We start from the raw sequence: 22,760 nt of genomic DNA on the forward strand, positions 1-22,760 counted from the left end.
ATTTTTTTTAGTGTTGTAAAGTAAATAAGTGATATTTACCCCTAGAACTGCCAGCCTGGTTATGAAGCACAAGTCTGTAGTGGTAAGTTGTCCATGGACTAAGTGCCGATGATGAGTCCAAGACAGAAAGAGGGGGTGGTTCTGGAGGAAGATGGCCTAAAGTGGAGAGTTGTTCTGTGCCGGCAACTCTGCGTTCAACCTGCCACCTTTGCCAAAATAAAGTAGGTCTAAAAAAGAGCCAACATTTGCCAGGATGTCTGTCAGACTTTTGGACTAAATGAGAACAAAGTGACTGAACGAGTTTCCGTTGAACAAATATCTGAGAATTTACCTCGAAGAAAACTTTTCCTTTAAACAACCTATTGAGTGTCTTACAAAGAAGCCCTCATCCTGGTGTAAACTACAGAGTCATCTTAAATTGGATTGCCTGCCAAATTAGAGGCAGTTTTAAAACTATTAGTAAGCAGCATTTGAGTACTAAATGCAGATGTGCTATGTCTGAATGCTGATAATTATGATGTTGATTGATTACAATGGTAAATGTATCTGGTTTATGTTTGTTTTTATTTGTGTTTTATGGTTGTTTTTATCTGCATTTTATGTGAAATCGATTTTGTGTTTCTATTCTGGCCAGAATCCCCATCCAAAATAAAATTCTGAATCTCAATGGGTCTACTTCCTGGTTAAATAAAGGTCACTAAATGACTAAATTGCCACACTGAATGAGTAAATCAAACAAATGAAAAGCTAATATGACCTGTAGGTGTCAGTACATGTATTGCAAAATGTTGCTAAGACAAAGGCATTTCGGTTGTCTATTTCAAACAATAAGGCAAAAAAATAAAAAAGCAATGTACTTCCCTTGTTACAGTAAGTGTGCACTAATCTGTGGCAAACAAATAAATCATAAAAAGAGACATATGGGCATATTGATAAGCAACAAGGCACTTGTTCGTCGATTTTTTTCACAGGCAGATTGGAAAAGGAGAAAGGGACGTGAACAGAGCTTCAACTTTGACAGTTTCTGCCAGAAATTCACTGGGTGGTCATACAACTGGTTGTAAACTGCCAATCACGTCTGGTACCCAAATGTAAACTGCATGACCTAAAATTACCTGATTTACTCTGGCTATAGATGTTGTCATTCATCCAGGTCATTGTATTCTCAGGACATTTAATTGATCTGGGCTGTTTGGTTTTGCTTCTAATCCAAGTAGGCTTCATCAGTTTATGCTCAAATTTAGATTGGTCAGATCTAGTCTTAGACTTAAACTCAATTGGATTATACCTCCTACGCCCTTGTTTTTTTTTCTCCCTCTTTGGTTTTGCGTGTTCATGTCAATCAAGAGGCGTTCAAATTATCCGTCAGGTAGTGGAGAAGGGCGAAGTGAGCTCACAGATCTCCCTACATTATCTAGTGTGAGGAGAAAGACTGCAGACTAGAAAACCAGAGAAATGTAAGTAATAAGTGTAATTAAGGATTTTTATAATAATGACACAGGTGGTTTAGTCAGACTTCAAATCTTTGCTACTGCAGGTAAATATTGGCTTCAAAACACAAATACACAATGAAACACATTTTACAAACCCGTTTCCATTTGAGTTGGGAAATTGTGTTAGATGTAAATATAAACAGAATACAATGATTTGCAAATCCTTTTCAACCCATATTTAGTTGAATATGTTACAAAGACAACATATTTGATGTTCAAACTGATGAACATTTTTTGTTTGCAAATAATCATTAACTTTAGGATTTGATGCCAGCAACACGTGACAAAGAAGTTGGGAAAGGTGGCAATAAATACTGATAAAGTCGAGGAATGCTCATCAAACACTTATTTGGAACATCGCACAGGTGTGCAGGCTAATTGGGAACAGGTGAGTGCCATGATTGGGTATAAAAGCAGCTTCCATGAAATGCTAATTAATTCACAAACAAGGATGGGGCGAGGGTCACCACTTTGTAAGCAAATTGTTGATCAGTTTTAGAAAAACCTTTCTCAACGAGCTATTGCAAGGAATTTAGGGATATTACCATCTACGGTCCGTAAAATCATCAAAAGGTTCAGAGAATCTGGAGAAATCACTGCACATAAGCGATGATATTACGGACCTTTGATCCCTCAGGTGGTACTGCATCAAAAACTGACATCAGTGTGTAAAGGATATCACCACATGGGCTCAGGAACACTTCATAAAACCACTGTCAGTAACTACAGTTGGTCGCTACATCTGTAAGTGCAAGTTAAAACTCTACTATGCAAAGCAAAACCCATTTATCAACAATACCCAGAAACATCACCGGCTTCGCTGGGCCCGAGATAATCTATGATGGACGGATGCAAAGTGGAAAAGTGTTCTGTGGTCGGACGAGTCCACATTTCAAATTATATTTGGAGACTGTGGACATGGTGTCCTCCGGAACAAGGAGGAAAATAACCATCTGGATTGCTATAGGCGCAAAGTTCGAAAGCCAGTATCTGTGATGGTATGGGGGTGTATTAGTGCCCAAGGTATGGGTAACTTACACATCTGTGAAGGCACCCTTAATGCTGAAAGGTCCATACAGGTTTTGGAGCAACATATGTTGTCATCCAAGCAACGTTGTCATGGACATCCCTATTTATTTCAGCAAGACAATGCCAAGCCACGTGTTACAACGGCGTGGCTTCATAGTAAAAGAGTGCGGATACTTTCCTGGCCCGCCTGCAGTCCAGACCTGTCTCCCGTCGAAAATGTGTGGCGCATTATGAAGCGTAAAATATGACAGCGGAGACCCCGGACTGTTGAACGACTGAAGCTCTACATAAAACAAGAATGGGAAAGAATTCCACTTTCAAAGTTTTAACAATTAGTTTCCTCAGTTCCCAAATGTTTATTGAGTGTTGTTAAAAGAAAAGTTGATGTAACACAGTGGTAAACATGCCCTTTCCCAACTACTTTAGCACGTGTTGCAGCCATGAAATTCTAAGTAAATTATTATTTGCAAAAGAAAATAAAGTTCATGTGTTTGAACATCAAATATCTTGTGTTTGTAGTGCATTCAAATGAATATAGGTTGAAAAGGATTTGCAAATCATTGTATTCTGTTTATATTTACATCTAACAAAATTCCCCAACTCATATGGAAACGGGGTTTGTACATACCGCAAGCTGATGTGCCAGCTCTTGCATACTTTGCCAAAAATATTGTCTTCTAAATTGTCTTCTTAATAAAGACAGGTAAAAAAAAGTGAAGAAAAACACAGGCCAAGCCGAACATCGCGTGTGACGGCATCTTGAAAGTAAACAAACATTTATCGAATATCTGCCTTATGTCACTGGTGGCAAACGGCAAAGGTTGATGATGTAGCGAGACTCGAGCGACGCCAGTGTGCAAATGGGGGTATTTACATTACTTCGCCATGGCACTAGGTGTGAGAGCCAAAGGGGAGGTAAAAGAAGGAAGGGGGAAGAGGGAAAATTTGAATCGAGCCTTAGATTAGACAGATCGAGTCTAGCAGATGGTGCCTAAACCCCAACTATTTATACTCCCAACACAAGGAGGGTGTGCCTGGGCACTATTTGTGCTGAAGGCCTAGATTTACAGAGGAATGAGCCGCGTGGTATGTGATCATCTCTCACCGCTCCAAAGGTCCATTTGGGCTCAGTGGTGCACCCCAAGAGAGGAGAACAGAGGTGGGTGTGTCAGAGTAAAGGTAAGGTGCGGGTATGCCTTCGGGAGGAGCAGGCGGGGTCTGAAATTGCACCGTTTCTGACATTGAACAACCCATCCTGGTGCTCGCTTCCAGCTAGATGACAGTGGAAATATTGTTGCATTAAGATTATTGAGGTACAAACTCCATCAAAGAGCTAAAGGAACATATTATACCTGGAAGTTGTAGGAATTGTATGGCAGGAGGTCAAGAAAGGTGTAGCTTGTGGTGTTCCCTGTAACAATAACTGATGGAGGGGAGAGGCTTAAAGTTGATGAATTGTTATCATGGAGAACATCTTGTTTAATAAAAAGTTCACAGTTTCTTCTGGTTGAAGTGTATCCTTTGTGTGACACTGGAAGGTTTGACTTCACCCTTGAGAAGGTAATAGATTCAGAAGAATGTGATGAGTTGGTGCCTAAGTAAGTAGGCACTGGAGTTTTGTTGAGTGGTTGTACTGAGCCCGAAGTGGTAACATTTGATTCAGGTTCCAAGTTAATATTTAAGTGTGGGTCTCTTGGGTCAGATATGATGCTTGAGTTGAGTTTCAAACCTGTGTCAGGTTTGGTATGAAAAGTTGAGCTTGAGTTGGGTTGAAGATAAAGGCTGTAATGGGTTATGATGCCGTTGGGTTGGGAGGGTGGTGCCCAGGTGACTGTCACATTTCGAGGATGGAGACCTACAACAGACGGAGAGTCGAGTGGACCTGGACCTGTTGGGATAAAAAAATTAAGGACATTCAGGAGACACTGTGCAGACACATCCAGAAACAGAACTGTATGTACTGTAATGTATTTTCAAAAGACATGAGACGTGTCCTTGTCGCTTTCCAGAGGTAAATTTTTGGTCGTTTGTCACATAGACAGCTGTTGTAAAATGGTATTTCTTTCGTGGCACTACCATGGCCCCTCTTATGGCTTTAGGAGGGTCAGGAAACCTTCATAACCCACACAAATTGGCGCAAAAATAACGCAAATTGCACTTTTTCAAGGGGATCATTTTTTGGTCTATAATGTATTTAAACTGGCACATATCTGCACCACCTAATGCTGTGTCAAACATGCTAGCTTTCTATTTTGATTGACGCTGTCAGAAATGTATTACTGTAAAAACACGGTTATTATTGTTGCAGTTTACAATTATCTAGGTCCCTACCACACTATACTGAAACAAAGTGACAAAATAACATAACTGATATACAGGTGTACCAAATTAAGTATCCATTTCCACCAGATCAAAGCTCAACCCCCTCCAACCCTGGCATTTACATCCAAGCATATCCATACACATGCACTTCATATACAGTAACACACACTCGCATGCTACAACCCAGTGATGCAGGAGAGCAGTAATGGTGTGAAGGGCAACCAGATCAAGGTGACTGAGCGGACTGAAGGAGCGTGCTGTGCCACTAAGTGCTACCGCTAACTGCTACCTCAAACTGCTAACGGCTTTCCCAGATGGAGGTACATGTGGTGGCCTGCAGTATGTGTGTGTGTAGAAAAGGGAGATAGAGGGAAGATCTCAAAGAAGACAAGCGGTTAAGAATACACCTCTCTTGCACATGTCTCTTTTGCACACGGCCATAATGGTGCTCCAAATGCATTATTTGAATTTATGATGTCGTGTATACTGTAGATTTCAATTTGTGTTATTTGCATTTTTTTGGGCTTAGTACTTTTTGTCCTAATTCATCAACCCTTTCATGCAGGGATTATAAAGTGAGTAACTTTGACACTTTAAAGTTAGTTGCCGTAGGAAATAAATCTGATCCAGATGTAAAAGCTATTAAATATATATTTGCAAAAAAGTAATCTAATGTGGCACTATTATGGTCAGGTCTAAAGCCTGGTGTTTACCACAACTTTATTTATTTTTGTGACTGTCTGAAACGCTGGTCCTCTGATTTATTAATATTTTGTGAAACATTTTTTTTCATAGTAAACAACCGAAACAGAATCTGACCCAGGATTGAATTGAGGTTCAAAAATCTGTAAATCTGTATTATGCAAAAAAACAACAACAACAGTCATAATAGAAGTACATAACTATCTTTTAATGCTTGCATGTGCAACGTCATCGGTCTCAGCGAAACCTGGCTTAAACCAAACGACTTTTTTGCGCTAAATGAGGCATGTCCTCCTAACTTTACACATGCGCATATTGCCCGTCCGCTTAAAAGGGGTGGGGGGGTCGCATTAATATACAACGAAAACTTTAACCTTAGTCCTAACATAAATAATAAATATAAATCGTTTGAGGTGCTTACTATGAAGTCTGCCACACCGCTGCCTCTACACCTGGCTGTTATCTACCGCCCCCCAGGGCCCTATTCGGACTTTATCAATGAAGTCTCAGAGTTCGTTGCTGATCTAGTGACACACGCCGATAATATAATCATAATGGGGGACTTTAATATCCATATGAATACCCCATCGGACCCACCGTGCGTAGCGCTCCAGACTGTAATTGATAGCTGTGGTCTCACACAAATAATAAATGAACCCACGCATCGCAACGGTAATACGATAGACCTAGTGCTTGTCAGGGGTATCACCGTCTCCAAAGTTACGATACTCCCGTATACTAAAGTATTGTCCGATCATTACCTTATAAAATTCGAGGTTCAGACGCATGTTCGTCAAACTAATAATAATAATAACTGCTATAGCAGCCGCAACATTAATACAGCCACAACGACAACTCTTGCTGACCTACTGCCCTCTGTAATGGCGCCATTCCCAAAGTATGTGGGCTCTATTGATAACCTCACTAACAACTTTAACGACACCCTGCGCGAAACCATTGATAACATAGCACCGCTAAAGTTAAAAAAGGCTCCAAAAAAGCGCACCCCGTGGTTTACAGAAGAAACTAGAGCTCAGAAATTATTATGTAGAAAGCTGGAACGCAAATGGCGCACGACTAAACTTGAGGTGCACCATCAAGCATGGAGTGATGGTTTAATAACTTATAAACGCATGCTTACCTTAGCTAAAGCTAAATATTACTCAAATCTCATCCACCGTAATAAAAACGATCCTAAATTTTTGTTTAGTACGGTAGCATCGCTAACCCAACAAGGGACCCCTTCCAGTAGCTCAACCCACTCAGCTGATGACTTTATGCAATTCTTTAGTAAGAAAATTGAAGTCATTAGAAAGGAGATTAAAGACAATGCGTCCCAGCTACAACGGGGTTCTATTAACACTGATACGATGGTATATACGGCAGATACTGCCCTCCAAAATAGTTTCTCTCGTTTTGAGGAAATAACATTAGAGGAATTGTTACAACGTGTAAATGGAATAAAACAGACAACATGCTTACTTGACCCTCTTCCTGGGAAACTGATCAAGGAGCTCTTTGTATTATTAGGTCCATCAGTGCTAAATATTATAAATTTATCACTCTCCTCGGGCACTTCCCCTAGCATTCAAAAAAGCGGTTATTCATCCTCTTCTTAAAAGACCTAACCTCGATCCTCACCTCATGGTAAACTACCGACCGGTGTCTCACCTTCCCTTTATTTCAAAAATCCTTGAAAAAATTGTTGCGGAGCAGTTAAATGAACACTTAGCGTCTAACAATCTATGTGAAACCTTTCAATCCGGTTTCAGGGCAAATCACTCCACGGAGACAGCCCTCGCAAAAATGACTAATGATCTATTGCTAACGATGGATTCTGATGCGTCATCTATGTTGCTGCTCCTCGATCTTAGCGCTGCTTTCGATACCGTCGATCATAATATTTTATTGGAACGTATCAAAACACGAATTGGTATGTCAGACTTAGCCCTGTCTTGGTTTAACTCTTATCTTACTGATAGGATGCAGTGTGTCTCCCATAACAATGTGACCTCGGACTACGTTAAGGTAACGTGTGGAGTTCCCCAGGGTTCGGTCCTTGGCCCTGCACTCTTCAGCATCTACATGCTGCCGCTAGGTGACATCATACGCAAATACGGTGTTAGCTTTCACTGTTATGCTGATGACACCCAACTCTACATGCCCCTAAAGCTGACCAACACGCCGGATTGTAGTCAGCTGGAGGCGTGTCTTAATGAAATTAAACAATGGATGTCCGCTAACTTTTTGCAACTCAACGCCAAAAAAATGGAAATGCTGATTATCGGTCCTGCTAGACACCGAACTCTATTTAATAATACAACTCTAACATTTGACAACCAAACAATTAAACAAGGCGACACGGTAAAGAATCTGGGTATTATCTTCGACTCAACTCTCTCCTTTGAGGCACACATTAAAAGCGTTACTAAAACGGCCTTCTTTCATCTCCGTAATATCGCTAAAATTCGCTCCATTCTGTCCACTAAAGACGCTGAGATCATTATCCATGCGTTTGTTACGTCTCGCCTCGACTACTGTAACGTATTATTTTCGGGTCTCCCCATGTCTAGCATTAAAAGATTACAGTTGGTACAAAATGCGGCTGCTAGACTTTTGACAAGAACAAGAAAGTTTGATCACATTACGCCTGTACTGGCTCACCTGCACTGGCTTCCTGTGCACTTAAGATGTGACTTTAAGGTTTTACTACTTACGTATAAAATACTACACGGTCTAGCTCCATCCTATCTTGCCGATTGTATTGTACCATATGTCCCGGCAAGAAATCTGCGTTCAAAGGACTCCGGCTTGTTAGTGATTCCCAAAGCCCAAAAAAAGTCTGCGGGCTATAGAGCGTTTTCCGTTCGGGCTCCAGTACTCTGGAATGCCCTCCCGGTAACAGTTCGAGATGCCACCTCAGTAGAAGCATTTAAGTCTCACCTTAAAACTCATTTGTATACTCTAGCCTTTAAATAGACTCCCTTTTTAGACCAGTTGATCTGCCGTTTCTTTTCTTTTTCTTCTATGTCCCACTCTCCCTTGTGGAGGGGGTCCGGTCCGATCCGGTGGCCATGTACTGCTTGCCTGTGTATCGGCTGGGGACATCTCTGCGCTGCTGATCCGCCTCCGCTTGGGATGGTTTCCTGCTGGCTCCGCTGTGAACGGGACTCTCGCTGCTGTGTTGGATCCGCTTTGGACTGGACTCTCGCGACTGTGTTGGATCCATTGTGGATTGAACTTTCACAGTATCATGTTAGACCCGCTCGACATCCATTGCTTTCCTCCTCTCTAAGGTTCTCATAGTCATTATTGTCACCGACGTCCCACTGGGTCATTATTGTCACCGATGTCCCACTGGGTGTGAGTTTTCCTTGCCCTTATGTGGGCCTACCGAGGATGTCGTGGTGGTTTGTGCAGCCCTTTGAGACACTAGTGATTTAGGGCTATATAAGTAAACATTGATTGATTGATTGAATGTGCTTACATTTCCGATGCTTTTTGGAGGTGTTTTTTGATCAGATCACTCAGATGTTATAATTCATCAAACCTCCTACTTGTATGTTTTGTTTGACTTGTAACATTAACCACCTCACTCAGCTGTAAAAAAAAAAAAGTTCAATATTCAAAATAACAAGACCACTACTGGCTATCTTATGTTACAATTAGTGGCTTAACAGGACATACATGTTTTCATTATTTATATTTTTCCTAATTAGTAATTATGTTGAATACAAAGTGCCAGAGGGCCCAGGGAAAAAGCCTGGTGTTCAGGTTGTCACTCACTGCGGAAACGTGCTCACGTACAAAGTCCAGAGCGCGGGCACATACACAATAGCAGTCCCACTAAGGCAACTGACGATTTGGAGTCATGTTGTTGTACTCGGGGCCACATTTTCAGACCGCTAAGGACAGTGGGGCCAGCCTCCTCTGTAGTGGACATTTGTGTTTGGTCTATTTTTTTTATTTGGGTTACAAATTTCCGTACTCTATATCTCTGTTATGCAAAATACTAGTGTCCACTGCAGTGGACATTGACCTTTAGAAGGTTAAAACGTCAATACAAGGATCTGTCATTGTTCTGTGTAGAGGAACTGTTCAAACAGAAAAGCTGTTTTTAGAAATGTGCAGCAAAAAAAACTAACAAGTTTTGAACCTGATCTGGCACCAGACCGGCCCCCGGGGTGCCAGTTGAATAACCCTGGGCGATACATTCAATGACTCTTAACGTTGGCAGCAAATCACTATCATTAGCTGACAACAAACACTGCTAATGTGTGTGTTTACTCGGGGCATAGTTTACATGCTTCAAGACGGAAAGGGGCGGGATATCTCACGGATAGAACACTTTGGAAAGTTAGTGCTTTTTAGGCATTCTTGTTAAGGTTGCAAACAGCCCCTTTAAATCTTCCTTATACCATTCATAATGCAGCCATATTATGGAGATACAAAGCAGAAATAGTAGAGAATATACAAGTGAATATGACTTTCTCATGTTATTCTAATGTCATGGTTTCTGTTGGTGATGACCCTTTCTAGTAACCCCTTTTTTTCCCCTTTGTTCATCGTGTCAAAGTCTCTCTCACTCTTTCTCTCTCTCTGTCTCTCTCTCTCTCTCTCTCTTTGCTCGTCCTGTTAAATAAACAATGCAGCCAGTTGACCTTTTGGGTTAACAGGTTTTTATGCTAGCTCTACTCAGCACTTACACTGATTCAATTACCACCAAAGGTCCAGTGAACCCTTCAAATAGGTCAGCAGCCTGTCTCACAGTCTGTCTATGGCTGCAAGTCCGGGGGCCTCATTTCGAGCTTGTTCATCTCCGCAAAGTTGGTCTTTCTCTACATGTGACAGACATTACACTATCTAGAAGTGGCTTCCCTACATCTGTAAGGACTTTGCTTGGGGGAGCCCACTACACCCACTATGGATAATTAAGATTGGTTGCAGGCGATGCCAGTTTGCTTCCCAACTTTGTGCTTCAGCAAGGCACCAAATCATGCACCCTAATCTATGACCTTTGCGTGCTAGTGTATATTAAAGTGGGTGTTTACCATGCATGCATGTACATTTAAAAATATATTGTAAAACGTATTTAAGATGATCTTTTTTTAATTTCGAGTCCTGCAAAGCAGAAAGCAAAAGGCAGTCACCTTGCCAAGCTCTCCTCACCAACACCAAGTAACCCTTGTGTCACCCACAACCCCTTCCCTCTCCTCCCAAAGTGTTGAGTGTTATTTAAGCTTTACTAGCGCGTGTAAAATTCTGCAATTTGAAGGGCTGTTAAGTTTTTCAATTGAAATTTTCATTTAAGATGCAGGTGATGCTTTTTTTCTTTTTTACTGACACTTTACTGCCCTCTGGATAGGAGGAAAGGGGGCGTTGAAAGAATGCGCGGCTTTCCTTATCTTAAACGCTTTTTGTATTCCCTCGACCGTCGCTCCGAGTGTCTCTGTCGTCTTACCTCGACAACCCCGTGTCTTTCCGCCTTTCTCCCCTCCCTCATAGACCTCCCCTCTTCAGTGAAACATAGTAGCAGAAGGCTAAATAAAGCGAGAGTGTGGGGGCCACCAAGCCTTAAATCACATTTATAAGGATTTGGTTAGCATAGTAATAACACAATCAAGTGACAAGGGACTAGGAAACAGGGAGGCAGGAAGGATGGGGGTTTGCATATGTGTGTGTCTGTGTCTGCATGCATACTTATTTTGTGTCCCTTTGTGCAAATCAAGTTGAGTACATTTAAATATATAACTCTATCAAAGGAATAGTACGATTTGGCCTTAGGAACCTTTTTGGGTAGTGTGTGACAGGGGCTACTGAAGGTGAGTTGTGCTACTGGAAGTCAGAATGGAAGCGCAGCTTAAGTGTTATCGTGGTGCTTACGACACAGTGTCAAACCATGACAAGCAATAGAGTGAGAATTTACATTGCATTTTATATCTTTACTTCCTAATGTCGTCGCTGCTGCTTGAGGAGACGCCAAGAAGAGCAAATGAGAAGGTGCTGCCAAGGTCATGAGTTTGATTTGTATCCCTCACATCACGAGTACGTCTAATGTGCATTTTATCCTTTGAGTAACCACGACCGCCGAAGTAACTCAAAATTGTCAGTCATTCAAATTTGTTGCAATGGTACTTCCAGGAGCTGACATTTGGGAGGGATTTGTATAATACCTGCTAACCTTCAGAACGATCCATGGGATATAAAAGGGGAAGAAAACATTAGCAAATAATACACGGCATTAGAAATCAAATGTGTCTTAGTCAGGGCATAAAATCATTGAAATGAGCATAGTATTTCTCCTGTGCGTTACAAAAGAAAAAGTTTGACAGGTTGGATTGTCAATTTTTTTTTTTAAATGTGACCCATGACTATTTTTTCACCAGAGGACTTTGAAGAAAGTACAACAGGGCAAGCGTATTTTCGTGTAGCCCTTGCCAGTTTCTGGTCCTAAATATCTGTTAAAATGTCCCAACTTGTCATAATACCTCTCAGACATATTCTGTCCGGGTGAAATGCATGATTTATGATTTACAATAAACTTACAGGGAGCAAGATAGCAGCAGACCACTTGATGTTAACATAGTACCACATCCCAGTGATCACGCCGCCGCTATAAATAGTTAGTTTGGGTTAGCGCTTGTAATAACAATATCACAAATACTTGGTAAAATAAAAAAATCACGGAATGTAAATGGAGTATTGCTGACGGTTTTTGAATGGATATTTAATGGATTTTATGGGCAAAATAGAGGAGCTCCCAATGGCTGCGCTGTAAGGGGACTTTTATTTACAAGTTAGAATCCATAAAAAAATATATCCATCCATGGTAATTTCTTTCACAATGATTGTGAACGATAGGTAAACAAAAAAAAATGTACTGTTCCCCTTTAAGTTGCAAGCAAAAATTTAAGGCACAAGCCTCACCAAAAGAGTCGACCAAAACATCTGGTCTTACTCACGAACAATGGCTTAGAACTAAAGATCAATATAACTTTGTTTTTCCAAACATGGGAACAGGGCGGAGAGGAAGAAGTGGATGGTATTCATTGAGTTAAAGAAAGAAATCATCAAAACACGACCGAGCGTGTTAGTGTTTTCACTTTGATTTGCAAAAATAAGACGGGGAGAGGATTGCATTCGGGACCTCTGTAAAAGCTTGACTCTTACTTTATTAATGCGGTCACCCAGTATAAATTATTTGTGTTCTGTCATTACCTCATTCCTCTACCTTTCACTTGATTCTATTTTGGCTTTGAGTTGAATTAGGTCAAACAGTGATTTTTAAAATGTTCACATAGTCTTACACACGTCAAATACACAAATACACACTGCTTGGCAAAGAACCTTTTGTCAAGAGTGTGCTTTTAATCATAGTCTCTTGAACATGCTATATCACACACACAAACGCACATCCTTCTGACCGTCACACACTCCCTTAGATCACTTAGCTGGTGTTAACATGGGAGTAGACAGAGGAAAGGGAGCTGTCCAACACGGCCAGAGTTTATGTTCACAGGAGCCGTCTGTCTGTTCTGCAGCGGCAGGCATTCATAGGGACCAAATTATATTAAAAAGATGGATATAAAACTTTAATGGAATGATAAAAAGGAAAGGAGGAAACATGGGTCTCTCGATTTCTCTGTTCTGTCATTAGCCCTCTCCTTTTTTCCCTCCCATTTCTCATCCTATACCTTGGTCTCCTGTATTTTCCACTCCAATTTTCTCTTTATTTTTTATCTTACTTTCTCTTTTCTGTCTATCCCTGCTCGTAAATACTTAAAAGGCTAGTCAGTCAAAGAAAAGAGGTGAAAGCCACTGCTCAAATGCAAAGGAGACAGAATGAGGAGACAAGGAGGTGAGGAACACGGAGATAGAAGAGCAAACCTATGTTACATAGTTCAGAAACCCAGTACCAACTCAGAAAAAACTTGGTTCTCCAAGTACAAGCATAATTGCCAACTTTAAAATACAGTAGCCTCGTAGGCCTAAGTATTAATTAAAAACAAGGCAGAGGTTTTATTTACCAAGTATATTTAATATTTTGAGATAGGCGCCAGCGCCCCCCGCGACCCCGAAAGGGAATAAGCGGTAGAAATGGATGGATGGAAAATACAGTAGCCTCGTAGGCCTAAGTATTCATTAAAAACAAGGCAGAGGTTTTATTTACCAAGTATATTTAATATTTTTAGCCATTACACACAGTTTGAACTTTAACACTGTGTTTGAATAAAGGAAATAAAACACTGTACTTTAATCAAGTGATTATTTGACGTACCACTGGTAGTACATATTCCACAGTTTGAGCATCCCTGGTTTAGAAGAATGCTGACAAATTTGTCATATGCCAAAGTGTACAGTGTTGTACAGCAGTGGTCCCCAACTTTTTTTCCACCAGGTACCGGTTTAATGTTTACATTATTTTCAAAGACCGGCTTTCATCGTGTGGCAGATAAAAAAAAAAATAAAATTAGCATGAAAAATGAACTCACTATAATGCTGAAGTAGTGGGAGCCCTGGGTGTATTTCTTTGCGAAGAGATGGTCCCCGGCACGTTGATGGCATATACTATATAACAGGGTTTCTTAGCCATAGGGCCGAGGCCCAGTGTTGGGCCTCAAGCATCACCTAGAATGTAATATATGTTTTTTCAGCTGTGGTCCGCATAGGCCGCTGGGTACTTAGTTGTAATACACTTTTCTACCATTTGTGGCAGTAATGACAATATAATACAAACTGAAGAAGTCTGGCGCTAATTTCTTAGAGGAATTTCTGAAGCACAAAAATGACTAAAGTGGTGAAGCTGCATTTTCATTTGTGCTTTAATTTTATTTAGTTAAAAAACATTTATTATTTAGTTTATTTATTTTGAGTTTGAGTTTATTTTGAACATTCAAGCATACAAATTCACTATGTTGTGGCATTTCAGTATTTTGATTTAATCAATAAAGGGTTTGTATGTTCTCTATATCCAACATTATGTATTATTTTAACTGATCTGTTTTGTAACACAGTTAATGAATGAACTGTACTTTTGTAGTTATTTCCCCATATTTCTACACAATAACCCATGTATGGTAACACTAGCGAGCAGTAGAGAATATTAAGGAATATTTGTTGTAGAACATGTTTTGCTTTATTCATTATTGTCGTGTTTCTTGCTACTTTATGTTGTATATTTTTTACATGAGATTTCCAGTTCAATTCATCATCAATCATTAAACCTAAAAATTTGTTTTCATTTACTCTTTCAATTTCTATTCCGTCTATTTGTATTTGTTTTTGACTTTCTCTTCTACTGTTACCAAATAGCATTATTTTAGTTTTACTGAGCTCTGTATCCATATTGGTTCTCATCGAGTATTCTATTTATGTTTGTGAAACTCTCTAATCTGTTATTGAACAGTTTTTCAATGATTTTAGAACATTTTGAAAGTAAAGAAACAGGCCTATAATTTGTAAATTGGTGTTTGTCTTCATTCTTATAAATTGGTGCAACTTTAGCTATTTTCATTTTGTTTGGAAATTTACTTGTTTGAAATGATAGGTTACTAATATACATTAGAAGTCCTGAGATCTCTTCAATAACCTTTTTTATCGTTTCCATATCAATTCCATTCCAATCAGTTGAAGTCTTAGATTTGCATTTTTTCACAATTATAACTATTTCCTCCTGTGTCACATTACTGAGGAACATTGAGTTGGGATTTCTCTCTATGGAATCATTATAGTCCTCAATTGAAACTGGGTCTGAAAACCTTTCTTCCAATTTTGGTCCAATATTTACAAAGTAATTATTGAAGCTTTCAACTACTTCCTTTATGTGGTCATTATTTCTATTTCCGTCTAAAAAGTATTGGGGGAATCCCTCTTAGTGCCATTTTTAATAATGCTATTGAGGATGCCCCATGTTGCTCTCATGTTGTTTGTGTTCCTGTCCAATAATTGACTGTAATATTATTTTCTACATGATCGTAGTATGTTTGTTAGCTTGTTTTTATACTTTTTGTACTTATTTTTGCTTCTGTAGTTTATTGTGCTATACATTTTCTATGTAATGTATTCTTATTACAAACATTTTTTTTAATCCTTTTGTCATCCATAGTTGATTTTTCTTTTTCTGCTTTCTACTGAGTTGTTTCAATGGACAATGTTTGTCTAAAAGTGTTATGAACTTGTTTAAGAAATGTTCATATGGTTCATCAACCTATTTTTCATTGTACACATTGTCCCAATTTTGCTTTTCTCGCTCAATTTTGAAGGCAATCATCCTCTCCTCTGTCCACAGTCTTCAAAATGTTCCTTTGTCTTCCATTCTCTCCTTGTAGTTTCCATCATATATTATAAAAACTGGCAGATGATCGCTAACGTCGGTTATAAGTACACCACTTGTAGTGTTATATAAAATCATTGGTAAAAATATTATAAATAAAGCGTGGCACAGTATCCTGTGATCCTGCTTAGCTTTGTGATTGTAGGATATAAAGGTTATGAACTTCAATGTAGTCATCAATAGACTTTTGCTTGTTAGGGTTCAATAAGTCAATATTAAAGTCACCACATAAGAAAATATTTTTTTGACCATTGTCCGTGTAATTTGCCTTGATCCATTCTTCAAATGTTTCTATATTTGACTTAGGTGATCTATATATACAACTGATGAATATGTTTCTGCTTTTTTCCTAACATATTTCAATGGTTATACATTCTAAGATTTATCTATAGCAAATGACATGTTTTTTACCACTTTGTAGTTCAGGTTCTTCATCACATACACATCTACTCTTCCTCCTTTTCTGTTGGTTCTGTTGATGTAGTTAAGTTCATATGCTTCCAGATCAAAATCGATTCCTTTTTTTTATCATCAATCCATGTTTCTGTGACAGTGATCACTTTGAAGGCTTAGTTGAAGTGTTCCAAAACGTTCTTAATGTTGTTGTAGTTAGCATACAAGCTTCTGCTATTAAAATTAATAATTGACAATTTCTTATCACATTTAATGTTGCTATTTTATTGTTCATTTGTATAATAACTATTATCACTGGTGTGGGAGAATTTTTTTTTTATCTGGATCTATATCATTTTCCAAATCCTGGTTTTTGTGATCTTTGTTGTAGAAGTTTTTTAGTTCCATATTTTCTTGTTCAACAATCTTTGATGTTGTTTCAATAGATAGATAGATAGATACATAGATAGCTAAATAGATAGTACTTTATTGATTCCTTCAGGAAAATTGAAAAAAATAATTTCTTAATTGTAGGTGAATCTAGGTCCTCTTGTTTAGTATTCCCTTTGAACATAGTAGTGTTAATGTTGAATTTAGGTGTTTGTTTTGTGTCAGAGTCTGTTATTATTGTTGTTTTGAAAGCTTTGTAAACTTTAAAATGTGTCCAGGTCCTTGATGTCATGGACAACAAGTACTCTTGCTTCTGGACTTCCATTCAGGTTGATGTAGATTTTACAGTTGGCGCTCCAAGTTCCCTGGATTTTTCCATGCATTCTCAAGTCGCGTGCTTTCTTAGCGATTCCAGCATTATGATTTGTGAGATGCTCATCCATGTACACATTTGTTCCCTTCAGCTTCTTTCCCTGTCTCAGCAATGCCATTGTAGATTTTCTGTTTACGAGTTTCACGAGGACGACTGGAGTACGTACGACTTTTAGCACAACATAATACATATCGTATGTAAATGTATTGTTTATTTAGTTGGTACTTACTTCTCTGATCAGCCTGACCTAAGCCTTTGGTATATTTGTTAAATTAATAAGAATGTTTGTGATTAACACATTTTTATATCATTTCACAAAGTAGTATCCTGTAAGTAGGTTAGATATCAAATTTTATTGAATATGATCAAAATCAAGAGTAAGATTACTAATTCAGTGTTAATATTGGAGTGGTCCCTGGATCCCTCTGAAGTGGAAAAGTTGGGTCCTGAGGTCTAACAGGTTAAGAACCCCTGCTATACACAATGACCTTTCGCTACAATCTGGCACATTAACATTTTATACGTTGATTAATGTGCAATAATGTACTATAACAAATGGCAACTCCCTATCAGGAGTTGTAATATGCATCTATAAACAAGCTTATTGGGACAGGCAAAAGTTAAGTTGGAGAAATTCTGGCAATTTATTAATTAATTCATGTTTCTCTGCGGCCCGGTAACAAATGCGTCATGGACCGGTGGTCGGGGACCACAGTTGTACAGTATAGTACTGTGTAGGGTTGTATGATATGCTGGTACTAGTGTAGTACTGCGATACTAATGAATCATATTCGGTAGTATACCGTCTCTGAAAAGTGCAGGTCCTCCAAGCACCCCGCATACCCGTCGTGTCATTTCTGGTTTACGAGCATGTTTGGTAGCGCACAATCACAGAGTACTTACAAGCTGACACAGTGTGTAGACAGAAAAGGGAGAACGGACCCATTTTGGCTTAAAAACTATCGATAAAGGAGAGATGATTTAAGACATAGCTAACTAGCTACCCGCAATCGGCAGTGTTTTAGCTACTTCTAAATCACTAATCCTTGCCTCCATGGCGACAAAAAAAGTAAGTTTCTTACAAATATCATCCCTGCAGGACAAGGAATACACGCTTCACTACACATCGTAGCTCACGGCGTCAAAATGTAAACAAACGCCATTGGTGGATCTCCACCTAACATCCACTGTAATGATACCAATTACAGGTGCGTATTTAGTCGATACTGCTATGATTACGTCGATATTTTTTGCCATCACAACATCTTCTTTCGTTTGTTTTTTTCATTTGTGTTATGTTTATAAACTCAGGAAATATGTCCCTGGACACATGAGGACTTTGAATATGACCAATGTATGATCTTGTAACGACATGGTGTCAGATCGATACCCAAATTTGTGGTGTCATCCAAAACTAATGTAAAGCATCCAAACAACAAAAGAATAAATGATTATTAAAATTTAACAGAAGTGTAGATAGAACATGTTAAAAGAAAAAGGAATTATATATTAACAGTAATTTAACAAGTAGATTAATAATCATGTTTTACAGTTTGTCCCTCATAATGTTGCCAAAATAATAGAATGATAAATGACACACTCTGTTACTGCATACGTCAGCAGACTAATTAGGAGCCTTTGTTTGTTTACTTATTACTAAAAGACAAGTTGTCTTGTATGTAGAGCTGGGCGATATGGCCTTTTTTTAACATCTTGATATTTTTAGGCCATGTCACGATACACGATATATATATTTCGATATTTTGCCTTAGCCTTGAATGAACACTTGATGCATATAATCACAGCAGTAGAACGATTTTATGTGTCTACATTAAAACATTCTTGTTGATACTGCATTAATATATGCTTATTTTAAACTTTCATGCAGAGAGGGAAATCACAACTAAGTCAATTGACCAAAAGTGTATTTATTAAACTGCTATTAGGCAGTGGCACACACATTCATGTCATTTCAAAACAGAAAGTGCAAGATTGTCAGAGACATTATAAATTGCATGATGTCACTAAGATGACATATCAAAACAACACTAAATTTAACTGCGCTTTTGTGCATGATGTCACACAAGATATTTCAATAACTGTCAAATAAAAATGAGCTGCATAATAGGAAATCAAATAGTGTTCGTCCTTCGCTATGTGGTAGGTTCCTGCGGACATTATCTTCTTCTGTTGTTGACTATTTTTGTCATAAGGTGTTGATCTGGAAATGTTTGCCTCGGCATTTTGTTGGTGTGGCACCGAAAGGAGATGTTAAAATGCGGAGTAAGCACTCATTCTCTAGCAGGTTACTTTTCAAATGATGCCACATATTAGCAGTAATGCTACTTTTTCTAGCAATGCTTGGGGCCTACACTTGACAAATAACGGTTGTCTGTTAGACATATTCCCACTTGAAGACAAACCACCAGGATGGACCCTCTGCTGTTTTACTTGGGAATTAATTCTTCCTCCATTTGTTACCAGATTCGCACCTTTTTTCTCTCGTATTACAACTCGCACCACACCTAACGTTACCCATGCTGCTACATCTCTGCTGCGCGATGGCATGTGACGTTGCATGCACGACAGTATGTGACGTATGTAAGAAGGTGCGCTTGCTCTCTGAGAAGGAAAGCCAACAAAGAGTGACAAGAGCCTGTAGTGTAATGCCCGCAGATAAAAGCAACTGCGTGAGAACATATACTTGAATATCACGATATATCCATCCATCCATCCATCATCTTCCGCTTATCCGAGGTCGGGTCGCGGGGGCACCAGCCTAAGACGATATAGTCATTTTCTATATCGCACAGAGGCAAACCCGCGATATATCGAGTATATCGACATATCGCCCAGCCCTACTTGTATGTTCACTATTTTATTTAAGGACAAACTTGCAATAAGAAACATATGTTTAATATACCCTAAGATTTTTTGTTAAAATAATGCCAATAATGCAATTTTTTGTGGTTCCCCTTTATTTAGAAAATTATTGAAAAGTACCGACAAATTGAAATAATTTTGGTACCTGTACCAAAATATTAGTATCAGGACAACACTAGTACAGTGTAGTAGACTGTACTATACTGTGTGTGTATGTGTAACAACAAATGGGTGCAAGGTCACATGTTCGCCCTCAGACACATTTGATTGGGCAAATAAGTGAACACAGATTAAAACATAATAGGCTACTGTATGAATGTTTGAACGTATTTGCCATAATGGTACCATAATAGGTTCTAATTGTCATCGAGTGAGCTCAGGATATAATTAGTATACATAATAGTATTGTATGATTTTGCTCAATTGTTAAGCAGATTGTGACACACAAAGTTGTATTTATGTGTAGGTTTGAATGGAATTCTGCATGGCAAGTCGAGGGAAGCATCGGCAAAATTTAATACATCCTAAATGTGTGGAGATGCGTGCGCCTGAAAGCACCAGTGTGTGAAGAGGCATTTGTGTTGTATACATCAACAAGGCATCACAATTTGTGTGGTGTGTACATGCACACGTATCAAAGGTATGCAAATCTCAGCTGCTTAATGATTATGCATGCTGCAATAATGTGGTGCTAATTAATATATAACTTTGCACTGAAGAGGCTGCACCAGCGGCTAATGTGATTCTATAACTACAATTAGCCGACAATGACACTGGCTAGGTCACTCACACATAGAAGCACAGACACACACTCACAGTGTACAGTACAGTATATGCAGGGCTCAAGCATTTCAGCATGCTCAAGTAACTTTTCCATTTTTGTTTTTTGTACTTATTGATAGTTTTTTGTTGTTGTTGCTATGTAACAGATAAAAAAACATGCTCCCTGTTTCCCATTGAATATTGTTCAAAAACAGGCATCACGCAAGACCCAGTTTCAGCGAGTAGATGTTTTGTATTTTCTTTGGCTTTTTTATTGCAACGGGTCAGGGGTTGGAAGAAGGGTCAAGCAGAACATTCTACATGAGGTTATGTAAATTAAGTAGACTTATATTCTGTTCCAATACTTCTCTCCATTGTGACCTAGCGCATCGTCACTAATTTTCAATGTTGAGGCAGTGCTTTTTATTATTTTTATTTCACAGTTAAACTATACTAATGGTGTACTGTACTTATTTTTACACTTATAAAAGGTTAACTAAACATTTCCTCTGCTAGTTTCATTATTTTAAGTTTTAGTTTGATGCATTCTACCTTAGAGGAGCCATTGTACTGTATACTCTATGTTAAACAATATATGTACAGTATGCGTACTTACTGTCTTCCGCAGTATGGAGGATTTCCCAGGGGCTTGTTGTCTGTCCATGGCTGTGTGAGACCACCAATCGCAACTGGTACTGGGTGTATGGAGACAGGCCCGAAACGTAATAGGAAAAAGTGTCTGTTGTGTTTTCCAGAAGCCTACAATTGGATTGGCAACAAAAAACACCATTCATGCCACATGTATGATGTAAGAAACTAGATGCATTATTTTAAAAAAAGAAACAACTACACAAGTATATAGTAGTAAGCATGGTTGAATGCTGTTCTTAAAGGGGAACTGTACTATTTTTTTTCCCCTATTGTTCACAATCATAATGAGAGACAAGAACCCACATGTCTATTTAGGTGGGATTTTAAAGATGATAAAAACTTTTGGAAGATGCGGGAAATGGGATTCACCGTTGTAGCCTTCAAAGCCCTCTAAAATGACTTCAAAACCCTCCATCAACGTTTTGTATAAACACTGAAAGTCGATATATAATGTAGTAACAGACACGTTCATAACAATATGTAATATGTACAATATTTACCGTATTTTGATCTATTGCCGGAAATAACTCTTCGGCACATTTATTTCTGTTTCCATTGCAGCGCACATCTGACTTCTGGCAACAACCCCTTCCGCATACAAAAACGCGAGTGTGTTCTAATCATGGCAGATACGGTAACAAACAACATAGACGAATATTGTTGGTCAAATGAGGATTCACAACTTTATCTTTTTGAATCTGAGTTTATTGAGGATGAACTACAGCTTCTAGAAGCCAGTAAGAAGGAAGAGTAAGACATTGACGCAGACAGAAGCTGAGAGAGTGAGGTGAAAGTGAATTGAAGCTGCAAAATGTGGAATTTGAAGCCAAGCTAGTTTGACATAAATGGAGTGTTTACCCATAATTAACCGGAAAATACTTCCCTGGCCTGCTGGACCAAACAGACAAATGTCCATCGAAGAAGTCAGACTTTATATTGATCATGATACGTGCACCACGTCATGCGTGTATCATGACAGACAGCATACGCTGTCTGACTCGCTGGGTACAAACAAAACATGAAATGTGGGCTAATTCTTTACAAATACTGTAATATCATTGTTTTTCAATCAGTACAGATTGGTGTCTTATCGTAGTGTCAAACGTGTTGCATGCTGACATGGCAGGTCGGGTCACGGGGGAAGCAGCCTAAGCAGGGAAGCCCAGACTTACCTCTCCCCAGCCACTTTGTCCAGCTCCTCCCGGGGTGTCCCGAGGCATTCCCAGGCCAGCCAGGAGACATAGTCTTCCCAACGTGTCCTGGGTCTTTCCCGTGGCCTCCTACCGGTTGGATGTGCCCTAAACACCTCCCTCGGGGGGCGTTCGGGTGGCATCCTGACCAGATGCCCAAACCACCTCATCTGGCTCCTTGGTCAGTGTAGTTTTTTTTTTCCTGGTACTTTTAAATTTGCCGGTCAGAAAGAAAACCA

General features: G+C 39.1%; 1 protein-coding gene across 5 annotated transcripts in view; it reads right to left on the reverse strand.

Annotated features, from left to right (window-relative positions):
* ush2a (Usher syndrome 2A (autosomal recessive, mild)) overlaps nt 1–22,760 on the reverse strand; it is a 400,820-nt gene that overhangs the window by 135,937 nt on the left and 242,123 nt on the right. For all 5 annotated transcript variants that reach the window (XM_061879051.1, XM_061879076.1, XM_061879060.1 and 2 more), the window contains exons 49-52: nt 21,297–21,439; nt 3,875–4,410; nt 3,628–3,794; nt 43–206 (exon numbers count right to left, since the gene is read on the reverse strand). In XM_061879051.1, the coding sequence (XP_061735035.1) occupies nt 43–206; nt 3,628–3,794; nt 3,875–4,410; nt 21,297–21,439 (1,010 nt within the window). The remainder of the gene's footprint in view (nt 1–42; nt 207–3,627; nt 3,795–3,874; nt 4,411–21,296; nt 21,440–22,760) is intronic.

Source organism: Nerophis ophidion, linkage group LG02 (genome assembly GCF_033978795.1).
Source record: "Nerophis ophidion isolate RoL-2023_Sa linkage group LG02, RoL_Noph_v1.0, whole genome shotgun sequence".
Taxonomy (NCBI): domain Eukaryota; kingdom Metazoa; phylum Chordata; class Actinopteri; order Syngnathiformes; family Syngnathidae; genus Nerophis; species Nerophis ophidion.